At 40.8% G+C, this 25857-nt stretch overlaps 1 protein-coding gene across 1 annotated transcript in view; it reads right to left on the reverse strand.

Annotated features, from left to right (window-relative positions):
- Nucleotides 1–2593: 2593 nt before the first annotated feature.
- rgs3a (regulator of G protein signaling 3a) overlaps nt 2594–25857 on the reverse strand; it is a 165497-nt gene continuing 142233 nt past the window's right edge. The window contains exons 19-23 of the mRNA XM_042509299.2: nt 19426–19496; nt 7354–7455; nt 5995–6056; nt 4850–5016; nt 2594–4695 (exon numbers count right to left, since the gene is read on the reverse strand). Of these exons, the coding sequence (XP_042365233.2) occupies nt 4495–4695; nt 4850–5016; nt 5995–6056; nt 7354–7455; nt 19426–19496 (603 nt within the window). The 3' untranslated portion in view covers nt 2594–4494. The remainder of the gene's footprint in view (nt 4696–4849; nt 5017–5994; nt 6057–7353; nt 7456–19425; nt 19497–25857) is intronic.

Here is a 25857-nt window from a genome sequence, read left to right on the forward strand (position 1 = left end):
TGTCTTCATGAACTGCACCTTCAGGTTTTTTTTTTTAACTTTTATTATGAAGCATGTGTATTGTCAAGGTTGCTGAACTGACAAAGCAATAATGTCAAAAGCAACTGGAAGCTTATTTCTCTGTGGCCCAGCAGACACAGCTGGCTATCTTTGTAATGTTGCACATCATTGGAAAAAAATGCTTTAAATAAAGATAATAACGCCCCATGTCCTGCTAATAACTTTTTTTCTTGACATGAAAGTCAAAGAGAAATAGACATTGTGAGCCATATTTGGTATACCAGGACCAAAGGGATCTGAGCAGGAAATGTGGGCTGGCGGGCTCACGTGAGGGCTGAATTTGAAAACAATGACAGCCACTGTAACATGGTTTACACAGATGACAGAAAGGAAGGAAACTTGAACAAAAAGGATTTGGTGAAGGAATCCAGCTCAAGAGTTGGACCTCCGCTGTATGGCATAAAAAGATGAGTGTAAAAAACTGCAAGCGTGGGTTCTGAAGACAAAGACAGTCAAAAGGGAGTGAGACGGAGAGGAAACAGGCCGGGAGAGGCGATAGGAAGGGTCGATGACAATTCCTTTTGGGAAAAAGAAGCTGTGTCTGTCAAAACAGATGGCAGCTGGTAAAGAGGATTAGACGCTGGTAGTACTGTTTCCAACACCACTTCAGACTGATCAACCCCCCCAAACACAGACAAACACACACCCACACACCCACCCACCCACCCCACACACACACAGACACACACATACACACACACACACACAGAAAGAACTTCAACTGTTTCCTCTCATTCCACCAAACAACCCGGGCAAAACTCGACCCCTGTGTCACTGGCTCCTCTTTTCAGAACAGGACAGCTGGGATCAGGACATGTTGTGATATTCTGTCACCATCTCAATACTACTCTACTCCATCATCAGCAATTTCCCAATAAAGTATGAAAACACAAAACCTTTTCTTTTTTTTTCAGTTTATACAGGGACTTGGACATTTCCTTTTAGCCATCATTTCTATTCTAACATTGCATCACTACGATTATGTTTGAGAGGGCAAAACATAAAAGCGTTACAAGCAATACGCCAGCTTGTAAATATAGCAAAAATTTAGCCTCTTCACTATTATTTGCAGGTAAAACTAAAATTATACACACCCAAAATACTGTTAACAATTCCTCATTTGCATAGGAAAGCTGCATTCACAACTATACGACAGGTCAAAGCTGAACCAGGAATCTGTAATCTGGGATGTGATGTTTGATATCTGTGTATCCCTTTGACTGATCGTGTTTTAGCTGTTTTAAGCTTTTGACTTGGTGAGTATGTTATTATTACGAACAGGAACGATAGCTAAAAATGCACCCAAGTTAGGCCATACAATAAGCTTTAATTTCCTAATATGAGATTATTTTTTAATATTCAGTTAATTAAAAGAATAGTTTGACATTTCTGGGGAATTTTCACATTCATGCTGAGAGTTAGATAAGTTCAAAACCACTCATATCTGTGAGTGGTATTAATCTTCTTCATCTGTCTACATCGCCCACTCGCAAGCAGAAAATGTTGGCATTGTACATTTCTGCTAACCACAGATGTTACTTTTCTGCGTTTCATACGTATCTCATCAACATTTCTAAAGTGACGCAGTTATGATTCATGTATATGCAGGGTTCCCACACATTTTTGTGGATAACATTTTCCAGGACTTTTCAAGGATAGATTTTTTTTTCTTGTGTTTTGCATCCTTCAAACATCTCAAATTCAAACTCTTTTCAAACAAACTGAGTTTTACCTGGCTGGCAAACATGAAGGGAAAGACAACACGGGAAAAGAATGAAGAAACATGATGGTGAACAAAACTTCACGCATCGACACATATCAGAACAAGGTTACGCCACCAGCTCCAGAGCATAAACGTGTGCTTATGTTACGTTATGTGGAAGGTTATCCGTGGAAAATTACCGTAACAATTTCATTACATACGTCAGAATTCCATGACTTTTCCAAAACTTAAAAGATTTACTAACTCCATGACTTCTCAAGGGCTGAAAAATGTCATTGTGAAATTCCATGACTTTTCCAGGTTTTCAATGACTGTAGGAACCCTGTATATGAGCTGACTTTGTCTTCAGATGGTAGAGGGGATGTTGGATGGCATCATACCAAGACGAAACGGCCGCCAACAGCGAGACATCCCTGCATTTCCATTCGTGACTGTTTTGTGTTTTAAGCCAAAACATGATCTTTTCCTAACTAAGGGGTTCTGGTGCCTACATGTAACCACACATTTACCACAGTGTTGCTGAGTCGTAAAGCAACATGAGGTTCCAACACATCAACTACATAATAAAGTACAAATGCTACATATCTGCGGTTTGCAGAAATGTACAATACTAACTTTCATTTTGGCAACTGGGTTGTTCTGCAAAAAAGCATGCATCTGTGAAAGTGTCAAACTATTCTGTTAACCGACTTAAAGTTACTGTCGTGTTACTTTTAATAACAGAATGAAAACTTACGGACCGCTTCAGCATGTTTTTGACCACAATGCATAGGGTGAAAGCACTTAAGAAAAAGCCAGAGACAACACATCTTACTTCATCAGTTGGTTGGTTTATTTATCATTAGCAATGACATCAAATGTACTCTACTGTTTTCACTTGCTATCATAGGAGATGCATTTTCAATTGTAAACAGTGAAAATGATAAAATGCATTTCAGAAAACTCCTTACAAGCAGTGTATGACCAGGGAAAGAGCAGACGGTACCTGCTCTTGCTCACCTACTTTTTGTTTTAACAATACATGTCATCTTATAGTTTTGAGACTCTCATATTTACATAGATACAGCTGGGTCCCACATTCACCAGCAGAGACCTATGGGTTTTGTTGTTTTTGTTTGTTTTTAATGTGTTATCACATAGTTTTCTTAAAGAATTATATTTACAACCATAACGCGCCCCAGCTGCCTGCTGCCGGGGGTTAACACACAGAATCACTTGCTTAAAATTCATTAAACTACTTATGGTTCTTGAAAGTTTACGTTGTAAGTCAACCTTATAGCTCTACGTTTTGTTTTTTTCTCTTAACAAATAAAGTTAATACAGAGCTCAAGCTGTTTATCTTCCCCATAAAAATTCAAAATGATCCAAATAAATGAACAAACATAATAATAAAATAAAAATAAAAAAAAATATTGCACTTAAAGTCAGGACAGCATTGGACCTGTTTGGTGGTTAAGAGGAAAGTGAGAGCTTTTAGCTGAGTGCTTTAGAGGAGGTGAGGGTGTCTGTAGAAGCATCCAGCGAGTTAATCTAAATAAATAACAACATGAAGCAATTGTTTCCTCTGACTATGAAACGAGCAACCTCTTTTTGTATTGCTCTGTAGATCTAGGGAGTGCACGTTGAAACCCTAAAGCATATAAAAACAGTGAGTGCGTACAAAAACAGAAGATAAACCAAGCTGGAACCTGTCATGGCAATGTCCTGAGAATGCTTCCTCGATTAATCCAGAATGAGCTACAATGTTAAAAGAAATGTCGTTTGGCTGCATTTTTTTTCTTTACGTCTTCAGTTGCGTTCCTTGTTGTAAACAGTCTTTGGAGACAGGAAGCAAGTCGTCTTTTTCTTCCATTACTGGTTTTAAAAAGTGACTTTTAATGTCTTTTTAACGTGAGAGTGACACATTTCTGTGTTTCATCACAGCTCCAGTCCATCCGGTTATTTTTGTGTTTCTTTGCCCGTCGCTGTCTCCGCCTTTGTCCCACGCTTCCCACAGTCTTGGGATGAACTGAATGAGGTGAAAGCTGTTTATAGAAGCTTTGAGAAAGTGTAGGTGTTTAACAGAGATGCGCGTGAAACAGAGCCAGAACGCTAGCTTTCATTCAGACATCTTGTGTCCCCCCCCCCTTCGTCACACAGTTTGGAGCCTGATAAAAAAAAATACATGAAGAAAAAGGACTTTGTGTCGTACCGACAGCTTTTAAGTGGCTTCACAGAGAACACGGTGGAGGAAAGGAGGGGATTTAATAAAAAAAGAAATTAAGGAGAAAAAAAAGTGACAAAACAGTACCGGACTGTCTTCATGTCTGTAGGGTTTTCTGCACAACCCCTCCTTTTCTCCAGTACAACTGGACGAAAACTTAAAACCAAGAGACGGACACCACATAAAAAGAGACAGTGATCAGACAGGCGTCCAGCTCCTCCTCCAGCCCTCATATGTGGGCTTTTTAGTAACATCCATCCATCCATTCACCAGTCCATTCGCTCATCCATCCACCTGGTTTCTGTGCAAACTACATTCCTTTGCAGTGCCATAGCTTTGCCGCGTCCTCACACACACACACACAAAAACCTAGGATGACATAAACAAAAAAATGTAAAAAAAAAAAAAAAAAAGGCAAACAAACCCTCACATCCCACCCACCCACTTTTTCAAGTCTGCCCCTTTTTTTCTTTCATCTTCTCTTCTCCTCAGATCTTTTTCTGGTCTCTTATGATGAAGATGAAGTCGGGGTGGAGCTAGGCTTTTTTTGGTTAACTAAGTCCACGTAGAGTTCTGAGCGCAGGAAGCGGGGATATGAGTCCTTCTCCATCAGCCCGTATATCCGCCTCTGCGCAAGGTCAAAGCAAGAGCGTGTCACATTCTGCAGGTTGTCCTTAGTATGATCTCTGGTGTACGAATCCAGATTTACCTGCAGAGAGGAAAAGAACAAAACAGGTAAGGAAAGTGCAAGCTTTCATTTTGATGGAATAGCAGTATGCATGTTTTCTCTCTTTTTTTTCAGGAGGCTGTTTTGATGCTGTTTTTCCTCAGCATCCATATGTGTCGAGTGCACTCTCACTCACCTCTTTACACGACTGGATAGCGATGTATTCTGCAAAGATTTTCTTGGCTTTTGAGGCCATCTTGGACTGCGACTTGATCTTCTTGTATTCTTCACATGCTAGCCAGAATTCCAGATTCTCCTCGCTGAACTCTGTGCGCAGGAAAGCTCTGAACGCTGCCAGACCATCTGAGAGAAAGCAGAGGAGGAGGAGGAGAATAAACAAGAGGAGAGTTGATTCGAGTGCCATGGCAACCTCACAGCTGAAGTGCTCCTTGGAGTTTCAGCGCCTAAAATAACTCTGTGACGGCCTTTTTGAGTCATGTGGTTGGAATAAAGTGAGACATGAAAAATCATGCACAAATACAAGTCCTCAACATCCTTTACGTGACATCACCCTCCCTGCAGTGTGACATTCATGCATTCCTCTCTACACATGCTGTGAATGAACAAAGAGGTGACTGTTTTAGTGGAAGGGGGGAAAAAACTAATTCTGGCACTTTGGGGCTTTTTAAGTTTCACTCCAGTTAATGATTTGAGGAAGACGGCATCCAGAAGAAAGAATAGCAGGAAGCCGCGTCCACCCACTTCTCCCGCCTGCACCTTTCCGTTCCCATGAATCACCCACGCCGATAAGCAAAGCCAATGCAGGCGGTCATCTCTTACCTCATTCTGGTAAGCAGGAGTGAGGTAAGAGAGGAAATAAGAAGGGGGGAGAATAAAGAGGCCAGCAGAGACGAATGAGGACCAGATGTAGCGCTGGCTCTCTATCAGCTTTTCAAAAAAAAAAAAGGATTGGGATTGAAGTGTGGAAGATGGAGTGTGGAAAACAAAAATAGCAACACACTTGCAGGTTGCCTGTTTTTCGTCTCCACTCTTTTCTCTGTGTTGACTTTGTACGTTGGGATTAGGGAAACTTGCTGCAAGCTGCCCGCTCACTGCGGCAGTGTGTGTAATCCATACATTAGAACATGCACTATTTCCTGTGCTCACCACCCTCCCCCAACACCACATGCAAACACTGTATGACTATATTCCCCAAAATACTGCACTAAAATATGATGCACAGATGATCCAAACAAAAGGATGATTCCCATGTATGCAAAATAGAGAAAAAAAGACAAAAATAAGAATAATTAAAAAAAAAAAGAATTAAAAGTAACTTACATTTATGTGTCAGCAGTTTGTCAAGTGAGTCTCCCCATTTCAGTGCTTCCTCTGGAGTGGGCCTGCAGATAAAAGCAGAGCGATTCTTTAACAAGCCCATCTCAGCCAGGTTTCTCATTGTGTGACCCATCCGCAGAACTTTGTCTATGCTTGGATTAAAGAGTGGAAACGTGGAAGTTGGTAATAATTCCTCTCCGATGCTTCCTTCCACTCTACTCTGTGTCTACTGATCTCTCTGTCTCATGCAGTTCTGCTTTGAGGAAGCCAAACACACTGAGAGCCATGAATCTGTCTGCCTTACTCTAGTGGGGGAAGGCTTTTATATTCCCACTCCGTGCAACTAAGAAGGCGGGAGGGGAGGGGCTCCAGCCGGCCAATGGGGCTGTGTTGACAGGTTTAAAGACCTCCTCCACCCCCATCACTGTCTGTCTGCCCCCTGCTGCCTCTCATCCTCTCTGCTGTAAAGCACGCCTCTCTTTACAGTGCTCATCTTACACTCACTGAAATCTAAATCTAAGGCCTTACTGGACACCGTCAAAAAAAAGCTGCTTTGCAGTTTAAGCTCAATTTTAGTCAGTTTGAACAATTTTCGGTGCTTTTTATGATTGTTTTGGTAGCTGTAGCACACATTACTGGGATCTAACAACAAAAATATTTTATCTTACAAATAGCGATTTTATTTCTCTTATCATTGCCTTTTAAAACTTGCACCTACAACAATTGCAAAATGTGTTGAAAAAGCTGCTTGGCAAAGTGTAATACCAGGTTTATTTTAAGGCAAGGTTGTTTTGATATGTGTGTATCTATAATTATCTGTAATATTGATACGCTTAACTCATCTTTAACTAATTATCCAGAAGGAAATTTAATGTGCTGCAGGCATCAATACACACACAAAAAATAAAATAATACAAAAATACAAAAAAAAAGATATTGTAATGTAGTTACACAGAGGGCATTTAAAGTGGTTGCTTGGGAACATACAAATATATTCAATATACTTAAAATTAGTGTTAGTATTTAAAAAGTTGCTAATCTCACATACTTTTACATTTTGTTAGCTTCCTGTGAAGTCACCACAGCAAAGGCGTGAAAAAATATCATGTAATACTTAATATGAATATATCTGATTTGCTAATTCTTTTTAAAAATCCAAACAATCCCTCCTCCTGACATGCCATAGTAACACACACCTCCTCTCCTTCATTTTATTATGCCAACTGTTACAAGCACACTCCCATCACAGCTCCTGCCCACATGTCTGCCATCCAAGGCCAGGTCATCGCCAGTTGTGGCGAGACCCGGAAAGCAATCTCACACACACCCACATGCCCACGGTGTCAGGAAGTGGCCACTTACTTGACTGACTTCATAGATTTGTCTAACTTGCCGGCTGGGTTGCTTCCTGGGGATTCATTCCTCCTCCGCAGGAAAGCCAGCCGATTCTTCATGTCTTTGGCCCTGGGTGAGAGAGAGGAAGATAGGAGGGGGAGAGTTGGCAGGAGAGTTGGCAGGAGAGGGAAGAGTGAAAGATTTATGGATACAGAAGGAGGTGAAGGAGGAGGGGAGTTGAGACAGGACATGGGGGGAAATGGGATAAGGGTGAAAGGGATGATAAAGTCGAGAGAAGAGGTAGACAAAAAGAGACATGGGAAGAAAGTGTGTTAAGTCCAAGTCCAAAGTCCACGCTTAAAACAATCCAAGGCATGGAAAGCTCTTCAGCACTGTAAATCCACATGATATCAAACCCACAAAAGCCAAAAAATGTGAAAATAAATTTTGTGTTGTGTACATTTTAGTCTTCAGCCAGGTGTCCTGGTATGATGGGACGGAACTTTTCCAAAAGACGGATGCCAAGCTCCCTTTCCTCGCTTCGTGTCAGCGTCGCGCCTGTCAATCTAATATCTCTAAAACTCTTTCCTGTAGATGTGTCCCTGGCAGGTTCCTCGGCAGGGACTGAGCGAATGTGGCAGAGAAGGAGGAGAGAGACTCAATCCTCATTCCTCTGTTTCATCACGCCATTCTCCGTGTGCCCACAGGGGTTGCTGAGAGGGAGCTGACCCAGGGGCCGAGGCAACAGGGCACAGTGACCTCCTAACTCCTCTGCAGCAGCACCCGAAATCCTCCTGACCGCCCACCTCACCTGTGTCACCTTCCTCTATCCATCTCACACACACACACTGTTCCCCTGCTGCACATGCACCACCTTAAATCTCACACAAGGTGATACACCACCTCCTCAGTCCCCACGGGGCCCCTTCAGAATCCTGCGCATTCCCATAATCCCATGGTGCGTGTCCTGGCTTTTCCCGACCTGGAGCACGTGCTGCCTCATTGGGATGTGACCTCACTCAACACCCATTTCCTGAGTCCCTGCTTTTGATTTCCACTGTGGATTGGCTGTCCCGCTAATAATGCAGCGCGGCAGTGCGCGCTCGCCGACCCTAATCACTGCAAGCTGTGCCACTGCCAACCCACGGGCCCCCAGGAGAGCATGTACACCCCAAATTAAGAAACAAGGCTTCCAGTTTTAGACACTTATCATTCAAACGTGCAAACACAGGGGGAGGCAGAAGAACACAGAACCGCGGATTAGCACAAACATCGTGCATGATTATACTCAAGTGGCGATGAAAGAACGACCACACAAGCATTTCAAAGAACCCCGCCTCTTTGCACCTGTGCCAACTCATGCCCACTTCACTGGTGCTTTCATGCCAGTCACAGGTGCTGGAAAACCCCCAGCCTCCACCAGCGTCTGCATGAGTGTGTGTGTGTGTGTGTGTGTGTGTGAAGGGAGGTGTTAGAGGGATCATTTATGCATGCGTAAATGCTCGGCGTGGCTGCCGATTTGAACAGAGAATACAGTCAGCTGTCTGATGTGAGTTTTTCCAACTGCCGCAGGACGGAAAAAGGTAGAAACATGCCCATATACACATGATACAACATGACTGCATGAGCTGTTGGAAGCAGCAGCTGAATAGCGCCTTTAAAATCAGGATGAGTGTGACTTTGTAGGAGTATTGATTTGGGTGTGTTTGGGTTTAGGGGGTTTGGCTGGTGGAGATTACTTCAGTCAAGAGTCATAAGGGGCCTTTTTAAAGCATTAGTGAGTTTCAGGAGGGTAAAAGTCGAAGGGGAAGACTAAGAAAATGAATGTACTGAGCATGCATTGGTACGGCATCTAGGAAAGGCTATGTGGACTTTTGTTTTTCTCCTCTCAGACAAGGTAACAGAAAAAGACTGAAATCGAAGGACACAATTTCTAATGAATTCCACATCTAATCCAAAGGAATGCCGAAATATCAATGCGGCATCGCTAGTGGAGGGATGACTCATCCACTGATTGCAAAAACGTATGTGTTCTGTATGAAGCAGGCTTAAACCAGATGCTGAACACAATTCGGGCCTCTCTTTTGGTGGGAACAACAGGGTGCTCTGATGCAGTAACTCTGTGAATAGCTCGCACTTCCCAGCCTGAAGGACATTATTGCCTATATAAAAATGCTCTTGCTGTTAAATAAACCCGTAACATCAGAGCAGGATTCATTAGATTGTTCTATTTTTAGGGTTGCACTCAAGGCAATTAGGTCTCGAGCTGTGCATGTGTTCGCTTAAAGAGAGCCTCTGTCTTGCCAGAGCATATGAGGATGAGAAGTATTTTATAAGGGCTGGAAAATATTTTGTTGGCCTGACGAGGGATTCTTTCTTATTTATGTCTGGTTTTATACAAGCCAAGCCCACGGGGGTAGGATGTGACAATTATGTCATGGCAACAGCCACTTTAAGGGAAATGTATGTTTCTATCCTGCCACCATGTGGGTGTCAATGGATACTGCAAACACAAACAGTTGACATTTTCCTTCCTCTAGCAGCACAAACTGCTTGCAAGGCATTCCTCTACTCCCAATAGCTGGTGTCAGAAGTGGAAACAACTTCAGCTTATATAATCCTGTGATTTATCTTGCCACTTATTTTCAGAAACCCAAATACAGCACTGACACTATTTCTGAAAACAAGTGGCTCCTATTACATATTATGTGGCTGCCTCATTTAAATCACTGATTGCAGTTAGGTAGTATGTCATCAGAAGCCAAATGTGGTTTATTTGCAGGTGGGTTTTCACATACAAGGAATTTGTTTTGTGTTGATGCATAACATAAACATACCAAGGTATCCAAAATGACCTGACCCAGCATCTGCCCAAGAAGAAATAAGTCGGGCCGCATGCAGTTGCCTGACTTAGCCAAGACTGTGCATGAATGACCCTCCAGAATCAGGCCAAATAAAAATGGCTTGATTGCGGTTGTTGACACTGTCGTCTCTGGGCCATTATCAAAAATGACCTAGCAGAGCATTGGCACAAACTCGGCATGCTGGAAGAAATAAGCCGGGCTGTGTTCGGTTGCCCAACTCAGCTTAAATTTGGGATGAATGACGCCCCAGAGTAGGGAAAAATAAACTGGCCCGATTCCGGCTGCTGACATTGCCATCGTTTGGTATTAAGAGAAAATTAAATTAACATTAAAAGCAGATATTGCCAAAACAAAAACAAAGAGACACAAATAATGAAGAAAATTACATTAAAATATGACAAAAAAACAACTAAAAAGAATGTTCAATATCTTAAAATAAAAATGAAAGGGCTGTGCATTTTTTAGTGTATGTGGCCCTACTGCCATTTTTTTCTGTATGGCAACTGAACTGAAACAGCCATAACTGAAAATGCCTGTGTGGTTATTAGCTCAATGGGAGTCAACAGCTACTCCAACTTGTTGGACCGCCACATAAACCGTCAGTCGAGTCATGTCAGTGACCTTCAGACGTAGAGATGTGCACTGTTATAACACCAGAGATTTGCAACATTAGCTGCCTGACTACCACCAAAGGGGAAGCACTTTTAGCATGTAGATTAAAACCTCCTCAGGTAAAACTCAAAACCCTTAACTACGACTAAAAACAGAAGGAAAGGGATATGACATAAGCAGCTACAGAAAGGGAGAACTGTATTGGTTTTGCGCGATATCAGAAACGGCAAGTAGTCTTGTGTTTGAGTCTATTTCGAGAGCAACGTTACTTAAGAATGATACTTAACCTCCAGGATGTTGAGATGTCATGACCACAACAATTAGAGCAATTTCAACCAATCCCAGTGAAGTCTGCACAACCTTTTCACCAATCACTGCGGCTTTTCTGCAAATTTGCCCAATCATAGCAGTGCCCTGTGCAACTTTGCATTTTCTAGGATAGCAAAGGCATGACCTGTCACGGCTAGTACTCTTTGTCTTTGCTGGTTGGATTGGTTAGGTTTAGGCAAGAGAAGTAAGTCTGGTTAAGGTTATGGTAAGAGTGTCAGGGTAAGCCAATCAAAGGCTGAGTAAGGTGGGCCATTCCTTTACTATCTATGAAATTAAAATCCACATCCCCCCGTATAACATCACCCTTATCCCTTATGTTGTGAACGAAAGCGAAGGCAAGTTGTGATGGAACATGCTGCTGCTCAATCACAAGTGCTGAAAGAATCAAAGTGAGTCAGACTGAATATGCAGGCTTAGCGGTAACATTAGTGAAGTATAAATGAGAAACTCAGGAAAGTGTGGTTTAATTCTTACTGGAACAAGTTGCCTTTGATTTTTAATTAATTATCCCAAATAAAATCACAACAATTTTTGAAATGTGCACTTGCTCCCACAGTTTCAGTGCAAAAAAAACACCTTAAAACATCACAATATGCATTGTAATTTATAAAAATAAGGCATTTTAGACTGCAACATTCCTTAAAAAGCCTGTAAAATCCTGGAGGGACTGAATTCTGTGTTTACACTTGAAATTATATCCACACAGTGCTCACTGCACCTCTTTTCTTTCTATGCTAATGGCGCTTCTCAGTTTCTCACATAATAACCTCTGTATTCAAAGTTGATGCTTTGCTGTATCTGCTAATAAACTCCCCAGCACCAACACTATTAGCAATGCACCCCTTTAGATTTATAACATGCAATGACCCCTACACTTAATCTGCTAAAGGCTGACACATGCTCTTTAGAGGATTATCAAATTAGCATGATCTTTGATCTAACACGCTGCCATCTAGAAATACATGCTCCGCTGACCCATGAGCACACTAAACACAGCATGCCCATGTTCACAGCATTAGAATAATGTGTACAAACACTGACGTGTCTGTGCAAGAAAGAGAGCTTTATGTGCTTGAGTGAGGGAGCAAGAGGTCTTTAGCTCTGCAATTATCTGCAGGTTTCCGTACTCTTTATTCCCTCTTTGCTTGGCTCACATTAGATGCACTAATAGCACCCCGCTGGCTATTCCTGGTGTTCTGAAAAGTAGGCTGCACTCCCAGGGAAAGGCTCTGGGAGCACATGGGCATGAGCGGCAGACAGACATACTGCAGATCACAATGTACCACACAAGCACAAGCCAAATCCACTGCCCCACTTCATCCCACTTTTGTTGTTTTGCCACATGATGCTTTGTTCCAAACAATGACAGGAGATTGCCCTCTGTCAAGCCTGACCTGTGAGATTTAGGATGCAGCCAATTGAAAAACAGACGGCGAGAGCAGTGGCCCAAGGTTCAAGTGTGTTTTCGCTCCCTCTGCCACTTTCTATTTACAGAAGGATGCGTGCCTGTGAAGTGAATAAAGGACAAGACACACAAATAACACTGTGCAAGTGTGTTTTTGCATCTGTGTCTGTGTGAGTGTAATGGGTCAAGGGTTGTGTCAGTTTGTCTTTAACAGTTTAAATAACATTTGCACTATTTGGGCCCAGTCTAAAAAGATACTGGAACAAACTGTATTTGTCCTGTACTTTGTTCACAGACAAAACAGTCCAGAGATGTGACGTATCCAAAAATATACAGTAACACAAGAAGAAAGAGAAAGCAAATCTATAAAGTGCCTCATAACAAAGGCAAAGTCACACTGCCATATTCCTAGAAGAACAACGAAAAAGGGGATTGTCCTAAATTTTGCCCATAAATATAACACTATCTCATTCACGGTCTCCCTCAATCAAGACCAAAAAAAGAGCTCTATTTCTGAGCAAACTCACCTTGTTAGCCACAAAGACCACATGAGCAATCCTATTCCTGAAATCCAGGCTGCGTATAATAAGAAAAAGGGGCAGCCTCAAGTTAGAACTTAAAGCTGCTTCCTCCAAAATAGTTGGAGCGCTTGAGCCTCTCGGGGGTTTCTTCTCCCTCACTGCGACTGTCAAATGAGATCCATGTAGAGGTCAGATAGCTTCCTACCAGCTTGAGAGCAATGAATCCTGAGGGACGCAAAACAGCCCCCACCCACACTTTCCTCACCCTCTCTCCTGATGTTTCTAATTCTTGATATTAAAAGTGCAGATGAACCCACACACTAACACACACACCGCCTCGCTCTTACCTTTCCAGGTACTTCTCCGAGAAATCGACCATAGTGTGAAACATGGGTGCCGGCCTGTATGCAGCTTCACTCGATGTGTGTGGAAATTGGACTGCATGTAAGCGTGTGTTAGGAGTGCCGGTGCTCCAGGCCCAGGGGTTTGTTTGACAATCACATTCCTCTAACCCCTGAGAGGATGTGGTGGGGCTTTTTATAGTCCAGGGGGTCTGGGGAAGGCGGACCTTGGGCTCACCCAATCACCACGCAGTGTTTAGAGAGGACAGATTCCTTCCACTGCAGCCTGGATGGGTTTGTAGTTTTATGGGTTAGTAAATGGAGATGACATTTGTCTTTTTAGCTAAAAAAGTGACTTGACTACTGTAATGATCTGTTTAACTGTCCCAGATAACAGGCAGTGGTAGAGCTCTGAGCTTAAGTCAAAGGTGAGTGATTCAAGATGTTATATTCAAGATGTTTAGGCTGATGATGTATAGCAGGCTGCATCCAAAACTAAACTTCTTCCTCTCGATATAGTTTATAATAGCCTGTAATTGTTCTTGGCTGTCCTTTTACAATTCATCATTGTGCAATGTATGAAAATCTTAATTTAACCTTTATGAAAAGACACAAACACGGGCTGCAAATGTGTACATTTTAGCCAACCTTACTATTTAAAGTAGTTTCTCCTCTAATTATCATTTGAGAAACTCTAAAAAGCTCTTTTTTTCCGTTCTTGCAGTTTCTTAGGCAATACAGAAGAAAGCCTTTATGTTTAAAGCTCCCTTACATTAATTAATCTATCTGTAAATATTTGATCAGTATTACTTTTCCTCGTCTTTTTATTACAGGATCAGTTGAGAATGTGAATGATATCTCTTGTTTAATTACAGTATGTCTGATAACTTTATTACTTAATCACTGACATAAATACTTTTCTTTAACCTATGACTGAGTGATCTATTTCATGCTCTGTTTGGTGTATGCTTATTACTTGAAATTTACTGATTTGCTTTTGTTGTTTGCTTTTTGTCCTTTTTTGTTTTATTTGGTACTGTTTAATTATCCTTTTACTTAGTTTTGTGTAAAATGTTTTGTCTAATGCTGATTTTTTTCATTGAGGACCCCTTGAAAAATGGTATATCTCAAGGGATTACACCTAAAACAGAATTTCCAACTTCTAGATGCCTCTATATAACCTGGATGATCCAGAGTCTTCATAGACATAAAGGCTTTGAGTGGTTCACGTAATCGCAGCTCTAATTGTACAACAAGGTCTGTGCACATCACGTCTAACTACATCAATAACATGCACTTTCACAGCGCACAAAAGTGGCCTTCCATGCACCTTGGCAGCAAAACCAGGTGAGATCAACTAGGCGCTTGTCAACTGCTTCTCATGATGGCACAGAATCAGTATGCTGTTAAAAAAACAGTCTCTCTGTGTATTCCATGTATACATGTATATAAACACTGTTTATGAGTGCATGCATCAAACACACAGATGGTAATTTTATGTTGACAAATCTTCACGGGCACCCAGCATTTTACGTTTTCTCTGCCCTCTCCATCTGTCTGTATTTCCTGCTTTTAAGACTCAAAATTGGATACCACTTCTAATCACTGAGAGTATCAGTGTCCAAAGCTTGTCAGTATAATTGAAATGAATCTATCAACAAGCTCAGGATTCTGTACGTGACTGGTGCAGGAGTTGGTGTGCTGCAGGTGTCAGCCTTTATTGCTACTTGTGGGAAACTACCGGATGGGAAAACAGGAGTACAGCTGTGCAGGGATCGCAATCACGAGATAGCTTGTGGAAGTGGAACACCTGGAGTGAGCAAAAACAAAAGGTGATAATAGAGGGGGGAGAGGCACAGATAATGGGGGTAATTTCTGGAAAACAGTTGTACTGGATCCAGAAAACTAGACACAGGAATTAAAATGTGCTAAACGGAGAGACAAAATCTTGTGGGAAGAAAATCTAAAAAGATGGGAGGAATACAGGGGGGAAGTGCAAGAAAGCTTATTTAATGACCAGACTGACATCTTTGTTGATGTAAATGATGCATGAAAAGTTAAGTGCTTTGCAAGAGTGGAGAAAGGAAGTTACAAAGAGGAAATATGTTATGTGCTCGAATATTTAACTACCACTTCAACCTCACTGAAAAAATCAATCAATTTTCTTCGTCTATCGACATTTACATTATGTATTGTTTTATTCAATCATCTTAATCTTACTAATGATGATTACAGTGATTAAGGGAAGAAGGAGAGTGTTTACAGTGATACTACCACTGATTGCTAGACTGAGACAAACCCACGAGTGGTTTCACACTCCAAGTTGCACACAATTTAAAACCACAAGGACAATGGGATTAGAGAAAATCAAATCTAGGTTTACTACTGGATCTCCATCTTCATAAACCACATGGCCAAAGGTCAATGCGACGTCTTTTTTGCTATATATCGCTATATCTAAGTATGATTTGACCATGTAAGATACTTTTTGCCATTGGCTCTCTCTATATGTTATATATAAGCCTCCAACATCTGGAGGAAATAATTTCATTTCCGTCATGCTTGGTTCTATAGGAAGCCTGAGATTTCTATCTATAGCAGCAACATATTGCCTTTGTATTCCTCTGAGCTATACAGAAAGTTATTGTATTGAGGTTTTGTTTATTGGTATGGCTTCATGTGATTGAGTAGGTTTTTGCCCCCGGTGTTGATTCACATTGTGGCATGGTGGAAAGAAGGCTGAAAATGGGTCAAACACTGCAAGATGAAGAATTATTCATAAGCGATAACAGGCTCATGACATTGAGGATTTAATAGAAAACGGGAGCTGTTAACGCAGGAGACAGAATACACGTGTCAATTAAGTGACCATGATCTGGATGACTGAGAATCTACACCAACTTATCGTGCATCAACAGGTAGGGCGCTTAAAAAGCTTTTTGACTTATCCTTTTGATAGAAAAGGCTTGCACTCAATGACGAGACATCATTTTGTCTACAGGAGACCAAACCTTTTCTTTTAAGCAGCCTTCATCAAAGTCACACTGCAGATGCAGCAGCAGCAGCCACCACAGGTGAACCCACTTAAGGTAATTAGCGTTGCACCTGGCGAGGCAATCAGATGTGCTGCAACCTGTCAACAAGGAACTGGAACAGGGAAAAAAGGACAAACTGGTATACTAGAAAAATGTGTCTACCAGACTTACTAATCCAAAAAATCCCCTGCTCTTATCCTTCAGATTAAGGCAAGTTAGATTTAAGACTTTCTAATGCTACTCTGAAAGAAATGAAAGGCCAAATTTCAAATAAGCAAAACTGAAGGATTAAAAAAAAACATGAACTAACATCAATAACTTTGGGTAAATGATAATTTTGCCCAAATTTGTATTGTATTTTAATATAACAAGACCTTTTCTTGGCTCACTGCAGACATGTCATTAGAACAGAACTATGTAAATACCTTTGTGTTTCTAACCTTGTATGTAGGACTCCAATGCCTTGATACCTATCATGCTTGAAAATATTTTTTATATAATACACCAAGCCATCTGTGTATTGCCTTGAAACAGCTTCAGCAATGTCGCAAAATCCTGTTAAATCGGTTCTCCATGTCATCCAGGGCACAGTGACAATTATTTTGAGACTGTACGACACAACATCAAGGAGAAAAAAAACTCCTGTTTCCCTTGTCTTGGAATTTCTAAGACTTCCTAAAGATTAATTTAAGACTTTTTAATACCAATTACAGCCTTGGTTTTTAGATGGATGAATTCAGTGCCTTTGAAGAGTTTTTAGTGATCCGCGGGAACCTTGTATATGGGTATTAATGCCAGTGAAGAGGGGGGACTACTGACAAAGTGTCTACATTGAGATATACAGATGGATGAGACAGCGTATACAAACCTTACTTAAATCTTTTCTAAATGTCTCTTTCCACATAAAAATGGAAGACTAAATGTATTTGAGAAGCTTTAAAAAAAAACTATTGTTGTTTACATCACACTCTGGATACTTTGAATGATTCACTCTATTCAAAAATGACAGGTCTTCATGTAATCACAGTTTTGCTTGTTTGGAAAAACAAATACAAATCCTCCGTAGTGACAGAATGGTATGTAATATCAGATGAGCTAACATTATGACTCATGTTTGTTTACCTACTGCTGTTGAGCAAATCATTGTTTGCTGTCCATGACCTATATACACGAATGCTGTCCAGCTGAGATGCTACGTGTCGCTTGAATTGCCATGTTAACATCACATTAAGTTGTTACGACTGCACATTAATTCTGTGTATCAAGTCTTAAATTGAAGATCAAATGACTGTCTTGAAATTGCTACGAGAAGTAATAAATCATTGATTTGGATTTGCTTTTGCAAACAAATGAACAATCACACATTCTAGCTTTAAAACTAAATTAAGCGGAGAGAAAAAACACATTTCGTTAAGATTCAAATCAGCGCTGCATTCTCTGAAGTGTCTGTGCTATTAATGCAAATAAAGCTGGAGCTGTTTGCAGCAGCTGACAAAAAGGCAACATACCCTGGACTCTGGAAAAAAAGGGCTGTGGAATCTTAATCACTTAATCTGCTGGTTAACTAAACAACATAAAAAACACAGCTTGAGCAGAAGAATGGGCAGCTATCAAACCCAAGGACAGCCGCTGTGAGAGGTTTTATTGTCCGCACGGCGTGAAAATGTGCTTTCATCTTGATGAACAGGGGTGTGAATAAGGCTCATTGAACAGCTGATGAATCACTGAGGCGTCGATGCACACATCTGACACTCAAACAAACACGCTTTGCTCTCAACACACACCTTGCTTCTCACACTGCTGAGAATGTGAGACACACATATGGTACCACCCTCCTCAGCAGCACACACATCATTTACCACCTAATTAAGTAGATAATGATCAGCGTTGGATGATTAGCTTTTACAGACACCTTAAGCCTAAAACATGATTCTTCATTTGCAGCTATGTGAGCATGTGCAGACTGGCACAAGGGTCAAAATTTGTGTGCAACATTAAAGTGAAAAGAAAACAAAAATCTTAGACCTATTCTAAATCCCCTTAATCTGATATGAATTAAATTTCCCCAAATAAAGAAGAAAGGCTGAGGTTTTTAATGTAGCAATCATTGTGTGAATATGTCCTGACACCCTCAGTCCACTAATCCAAATTTTGGATTGGACAGATCAACACCAAAATATTGATAATATAGATAGTACAGAAGTATTCATTTCAAAGACTGATCTTAGCATCAATAGGACTGATACCAAAAACAGGATTAGGTTCTCCATTCTATATCATACCAATTTGTATTTGAAGACTAAAACTGTTTTTGCTGTAATTAGTCATCATTAGCTGTAACTTTAGCAGACCAATGATTCGCCTCATAAATCACGACACACCTCTCTTCCCTACATGAAAGTACATGAGCTGCTTTTAAGAATAAAAAGTATTGTATCTGTATTAATATCCAAAATCGCAGCCATGTATTTTTGGTATGTCATCAAAACCAAATTTTATGGTATCAACCAGCCCTAAAACCAATCACAGCCATACTAACATATTCAAAGTATATCCTGATGTCTCTAATGACCTCCCATGTGCTGAGACAGATTAGCATTCATCATTAGTTTGGACACAAGTAAAGACAGCCTTTTAAAATAGTGGATGTTAAAGCAGGGTGTGAAAAGTAACCATCTTACTGAATACAAGTGTTAATTGAATTAGCATGAAAATAAAAGGCTGATGAGTGAGAGCAGAAATGGTGAATAGCAGGACTATGAAAGACTGATCTATTGTGCTGCCTCTCACTCACTCTCATTCCTCCTCTCTCTCAAACATACTTGTAAATGATGAATAATCGTTTTATTCTAAAGCATAAAGACAAAGCATTGTTTTCTTAAGTGAAACATGCCATTCCTTGTTTTCAACTTACACAATGAGCAGGACGTGACATTGAAAATAACCACATAAAGGAAACACACAGGCAAAAAGAATTATTTGAGTACTTACAGGTTCTTGGATTTCTTCCTCTTTGTTCCTTCGGGGCCGACCTCGCAGCTACAGGGGGATCCGGAGCTCAGCTGAGGGGAGATGAAGGAGAGCACACACTGCATCATCCACCCTCTGCACAGAAAGAGGGCCCCGTGGCCTCATGCAGACACTGTAGCTAGCTTCAACTAGCTCCAACAAAGACAGACTAAGTTGTTTAGTACGAGTCCTCTGTGTGTCCAGTCAGGCTAGACGGAGACTCGTCCAGTCTGTAACACACACAACCAGCCACCAAAATGATTAATCCATAGCAGCAGTCCGCATTGTAAATCCCACAAGGCAAAGCTCTCAGGGGTGTGTGTCTGTGTCTTGCTGAATAAAACAGCCTGACTGTGTGTGTATACAGCAGATGGTGTTTGTAAACAGGCTATAACAAAGTAAGGAAACTCTGTGAGAGTGAGAGAGTGTGAGAGACTGCGGCTGTTGTTTCTGCTGGCCTCCAACTGTGCCCAAGGTTTGCCTTGTTGAGCCAAGACCCCCAGTTTCACATTACACTTTCTGCCAACCCTCCGTTTTGATTGGTTAAGAGGGAAAGGGAAGTTGCCGCAGGGTGGAGAAGGGGTCAATCTTCACTAATCTCATGGCCTGAAGCTGCCCCATTGTATGTGTATGTGTGTGACTATGTGTATGTGTGTGTGTGAGAGAGGCTCTAAATAATGAGCCATTGTATTACAGGAACCCAAAGTTGAATCTGAGGATACTGGCCACAGCTGCTAACACATGGCCCTCTCTATCTTTGTGGGACCCAATTTGAGTGTCAACCTTCGGAGGGAAAACATTGTTGGCAAATAATATTGCCGGCAGGCAATTTCAAGGTGCTGTTTTCAGGTCAAAGTGACATTCTACCAAGTTTTGGTATCAAATAACAAACCTCAAAGGTCTCAGCCTCTACCAGTAGTAACATAATGATCCACTTTTACTTTCTACACAGGTTTCTTTCAGCCATAAACACTTTTTTACAATGGTAACTGCCCGACTTCAAGCTGACTGCAGCTGTTGTTCTCCATCAGCGAATAACAAACTTTTCACAAACATCTTTCAAGCCCAGAACCGGTGAGTGCAAAGTCAAAAGATAAGCTTTTGTGTGGAGTAACCCTTTAATACAACAGCTTGACATTTTGGGAAATATTCCTGTTTGTGTTCTTGTCGAGAGTTGAACGAGAAGGTCAATACTAGCTGTTTCCCTGTTTCAAGTTTTTATGCCAAGCTGTGCTAATCATATTCTGGCTGTAGCTTCATGTTCAAGGGACACATACTGTATGTGAGAGGTATCAATCTTCTCATCTGATATACCTGTATTTATATTACGTATCCAGTTGATCAGATCACATGTTGATGCCAGGTCTAAACAGGGTGTTTGTGTCATAGTGACCAAGACCTCCTGTTTATTTTGCAAACTGAAAACCATTTCTCTCAGCGGAAACAAAGCTTTTATTTACTTTGATTTTACAGTTAAGAGACCATAAATTGTGAGAATAATAAAGCCGCTATAGCATTTCAAGTTTTGTGTATGATTTGTCCTGGCTTCCTTTCAATAGAGGAAAAATCAGCCAGCTGCTACACTAATGTAATATGATGCCGTAGCCTTATATATAGCCTTATACATTAGCATGTTGTAGGCCATATGTGGAGAAAACGGGTCTATTACAAGCCAGTTTTTTGTGGATGAGCCTTGTGAGTCATAGTTGATTTTTTTGTAAAATTGTAAAATGTTCTTTTTATTAAATCATTTTTTTAGTTGAATCAATCGAACTTTCCTGCACTTCACAGAATTAAACACAGTGACACAGAAATCCCACTGGCAGCTAATGTGTTGGAGGTGTAATTGCAGAGTGACACAGACACAACAATGCTTGCGGTGGTTTAGGCTACAGTGCACGCACTGTGTCAAGCCTACTTGCAACTATAAATCAGCCTTTAAGCTATGGTTAGAGACTAAAAATACATCACATCCATGAGGGTCCTCAGTAGCATTATAATATAAATATCAGGATATGTAATTGTGTGAATGCCTTTGTGTGTCCGATTGTGCATGCATACAGAGGAAATGTGTTTGCACTTTGCGTTTGTTATTGTATTATTGTATGTAACAAAAATGCTTCGTCCCTTGAGCAAAGAAATCCTGCGTTATGCATCCATCTGCGCTGAACCACCCTCCATAAATCATCTGTCTAAAGAATATCGTGTTGCACTTTTGCATTGTTGTTAAACTTGTTAAAGTTGCTCAATGAGACATAAATTGCAAAACATGTATTCTGTCGTGGCTTTCTCTGTTCTGCTGTGAATCGTATCATGTCATCATTCCTTTATTATAATTCAGAATTGGTATGATATACAATATTTACTGTGTTAATGACCCCACTTCATCTTGTGCCTTCTCAAATGATGTCTCATTAAATCTCTTGGAAAATAGAAACACATTTTTTCCGCCTAGGTTTTTGTTAGTAGCGCAGCCTTAAACACTGTTGTACGATGAGGTGGGCGAGTACAATGTGTTAGTGCTCCTTGACCTCGGCGCAGCTTTTTTGGAGCATCCTAAATGAAATATTTACTTGTTCCTCCTATTTCAGTGATAATACCTTTACTATCTAGTAAGTCCCTGGTGTCTGTGAATGGATTATTCTGCTCACCATTCCGTATTACAGTAGAGCATCTCTATGCTATAAAGTTTTCTTTCGTAACGCCTCCCTCCAAATGAGACTGCACTGATACACTCAGTGCTTTCCAACTCAAGTCACAGTTGACTGTGAAAGGTGAATGAGTGTATGTTATGTAGGAGCCATCTAAAAATACGTACAAGCTAAGAGCTGGAACAACATATTTTTAGAGCAGTTGTTTGATGGGTACGAAGACCTGTGGAACTGTACTGAGTGTGTACGTATGTGTATGTGTGTCTATTTGCATGACTTAAAGAAAACCTGACATGTTTGCAAGCTAATGTTCTATTTGTTTGGTAATAGTGACAAAATGCTTTGTTATCTCTTACCAAGGACAGTGATAATGTGTCTGGTGATGACTATTGGTGCTTGACAGTATTTATATGAAAAAAATGTTTGAGAATATACAGTTATTAAAGTGGATGACCAAACAGGTGGAAGCATTAAGTCTTTGTTCATTTCACTCTGTACAACACAGACATTTAAAACCTACCACCTGTTAATTTGCCGGTGCTTTAAACCAAAATCCAGGTCATATCATATTCTCACATCACAATAAACTATCTTAAACATATCCTCTAGCCGCATATGTTACCATATTCAAGATTCCTATAGCCTAAGAAAAGTTTAATTTAAGACTTTTAAATACTTTTAAATGCCACCTGGAATGAAATTCCGGACCAATTTTACAATAACAAAAATTTAGAAAAGAAAAAAAAAAACATTAACCCATATAAATCACTTATGGTTAGGAACAATTTGGTACAAATGTTTATACTGTTTTGTTCAAGTTAAAACGTTGGATCATCTTAAAATGCTTTTATAATTTATAAAAGTAGAGGCCTTATTTTTAGATTCATTAATTTAGTACATTTTAAGACTTTTTAAGGATCAAAGGGAACCATGATATTCTCTGTCCAAAAATGGCTACAAACACAGGTGGTATCAGCTTGCACAAGCATGGATTAAGCTATTGAGGGTCATGAGAGAGATCAAAATCTAATCAGTAATCGCAGCGGGAACATCAAAACAGGGAAGTCCTAGTCCCTCTGGAGCCATCGGTGAAGCTTTCCCCTAAAGCCACATGAAAAATTTGGAAAACGATGCAGACGTTACCCGCTCTATAGACGATTGTCCTGATGTAGCCCCCCAGGATAGAATTATTCAGGGGTGTCAGAGAACATATTATACTGCGTGGTCACTGGAGATTGGGGAGGGATTGTCCGCTTGTCGGGCCTTTTTTCAACTAGCCGCCTGCATGTAAGGAGTGGATGCTCATTCACACTAGACTGCTATGTTCCAGCTGGATGAAGTGCACATATACACTCGCAGTGATCTGCTCTCTCGCTACAAGTGGCTAATTGGATACATTCTTAGAATGATAATGTAAAGCCGACAGACTGTTTGAATGAATCAACACACACCCACGACTGACCACATCCGCATAGATATTAAAAGAAAAATGTGGATGGCCACCAGGCAGAAGCAGTGAGGAAGCTGTGGCCAAAGATAGATCATAAAAAATATTTTCTGAGACCTGAGTGACTCATTAAACACATCTACAAAAAAATAAGGTGTTTTCAAAATAAAACACCATAACTTCATACAAAATCAAAATGGTATTCCAGCTTCCTTTTCATACCCATAAAACGTAAAAACTTGAGAAACTCACAGATTAAATTCTTTACACAAATACCAGCCTCTAAAAAGGCTAGATGCAAAATTCAGAAGAATTTTCATATTAAATACATTTTCAAGGATATATTTCTATATAACTGCCTAAGCAACAAGAGTTGTTTTGACATGCTCTGCATTTAATTAATCAAGTTCCATGTGTAATAAACAATGTTGTCAAAGACTGTGTAGCTTTGTCTGTATGTACCATTGAGTGGTTTGTGTTAAAAGAGCTAAATCTTTATCTGTAAAATTAACCTGGTGCCTATATAATTTTATTCACCATTGTAAGATGCTACTGCTGTAGGAGTGTGAGCTCTCTCACAAAGCCAGGGTACAGTTGGGGAGAGTCCGCCCAAACATGCACACACAGTGACAGGGATAACTGTCAGCAGTTAGAGCCACGTTTAACGATAATGTCAAGTCATTTTGGACTTAGTGTGAATTTGTGGGAACTTTTTAACAGCTGCTGCTTTGTTAGCTAATGCTAACCATGCAGATGCTGAACTGACCATTCACCGTGAGGAAAGCAGCTCCCGAGACAATTCTCCAGTACATCTGACTTCCCCAGCAGTACACAGCACAGAGGAAAAATGACTGCTTGACTTAAAGCAATCTCAACTGAGGGTCTCCAACTGAAAATTCAAATCTCTGACTTTCAAGAGGCAGCCCAAGTTAATACCAGGTGTAAACAGGGCCACAGTTGCTGTTTTTGTCTGTGTTCTCTCTGGCAACCAGACCCCATCCAGGGCCCCACACACTAAAGAGATTTAGACACACACCACACACACACAAACCCAGACTGCCAGGCAATAACCAGTGGAGTAGAAAAAGTCTGAGCCTTTTCTAAAAATAGCTCAAGAGTGTGTTTGAGTGTGTGTGTGTGCATGCTCATGTGTATAGACGCCTCACATGCTTCACTGAAGCCAGTCAGAAAACACAGAATCTGCCAAAGACCACACGACAATATAGCACCCTGAGGCATGGGATGCAGATGTTGACACAGCATTAAGGGTTGTGGGATGGCTGTGCAGATACACAGATAAAGGTTTAAACTGGCTGCATGTGTGCTGCTCACGTGTCTTTGAAGCCAGACTTACCATCCTATGTACCTATGCATGCATGCACGTGTGAAGGCAATCGTATGGGCAAACACGCTTCTGACAATGATAAAGTAAGCTTAAAACATTAATGAAAACATTAACAGACGTGCACATGTGCAGGGAACATGTCTGTTTAGCCAAAGTCAAGGGAAAAGTGTGTGAGTAAGTGTGTGTGTGTGTATGTGTTATGTTGAGGAGTTTGGAACGCCAGTGGGCTGCTAGTCCCTGATAGGATGGGTAAAACTGTCTCAACAAACTGTACATTCCTCATTTGTGCTCTGCATCAACAAAAACAATGTAGGAAGAATATTCTAAACACAGCTCTGAAATATTCTTCACACAGTCTCCAAATCCTCCAACAGCCTAAAACCCCAGATGTGAAGCAATGAATCTTGGTGTTTGTGTATTTAAACTTCTTCTCACCAGTTCAACCCCTGCTGCTTTTTTTCATCAAACCTCCCTCAGGCTACTTCCTTCCCCCTCATTCCCCTGTTTCTTCTTTGATTTGAAAACAAATTGACAAGCTGGCATCTGAACAATGTTATGGGGACCCAGACAATCTCCCATTTCGGTTGGTGCGGCAAGATTGGTGCTACAAGTTAGACCATAGTTTCCTGACATTGTGTGGCTTTACTCCATGCTTGTATGAGTCAGAACCCCTTTAGACTGATGTAGTAACATCATTCAGCCTGGGATCATGACCCTGCTCCTGACCTGGGTTAAAATAGCTCAGACGCTGATAAGTTTTGGTATGAACACAGGTTTCAGCAATAATTACAAGACTAGTAGCCAGCTACCAATTCATTCAGACTGTCCTTCTCAGAAAATGTCCATGTTGTTTGTGCAAGCAGATTATTCTGACCCCAATTTACATTTATTTTTAGGTAACCGTCATTATTATGATGGGACCAAAGGAGGAATGTGAGGTGACGTAGTATAAGGAGTGTCAAAAGTCCACA

This window comes from Plectropomus leopardus, chromosome 20 (assembly GCF_026936395.1).
Source record: "Plectropomus leopardus strain MGB_pleo_1.0 chromosome 20, ASM2693639v1, whole genome shotgun sequence".
NCBI lineage: Eukaryota > Metazoa > Chordata > Actinopteri > Perciformes > Serranidae > Plectropomus > Plectropomus leopardus.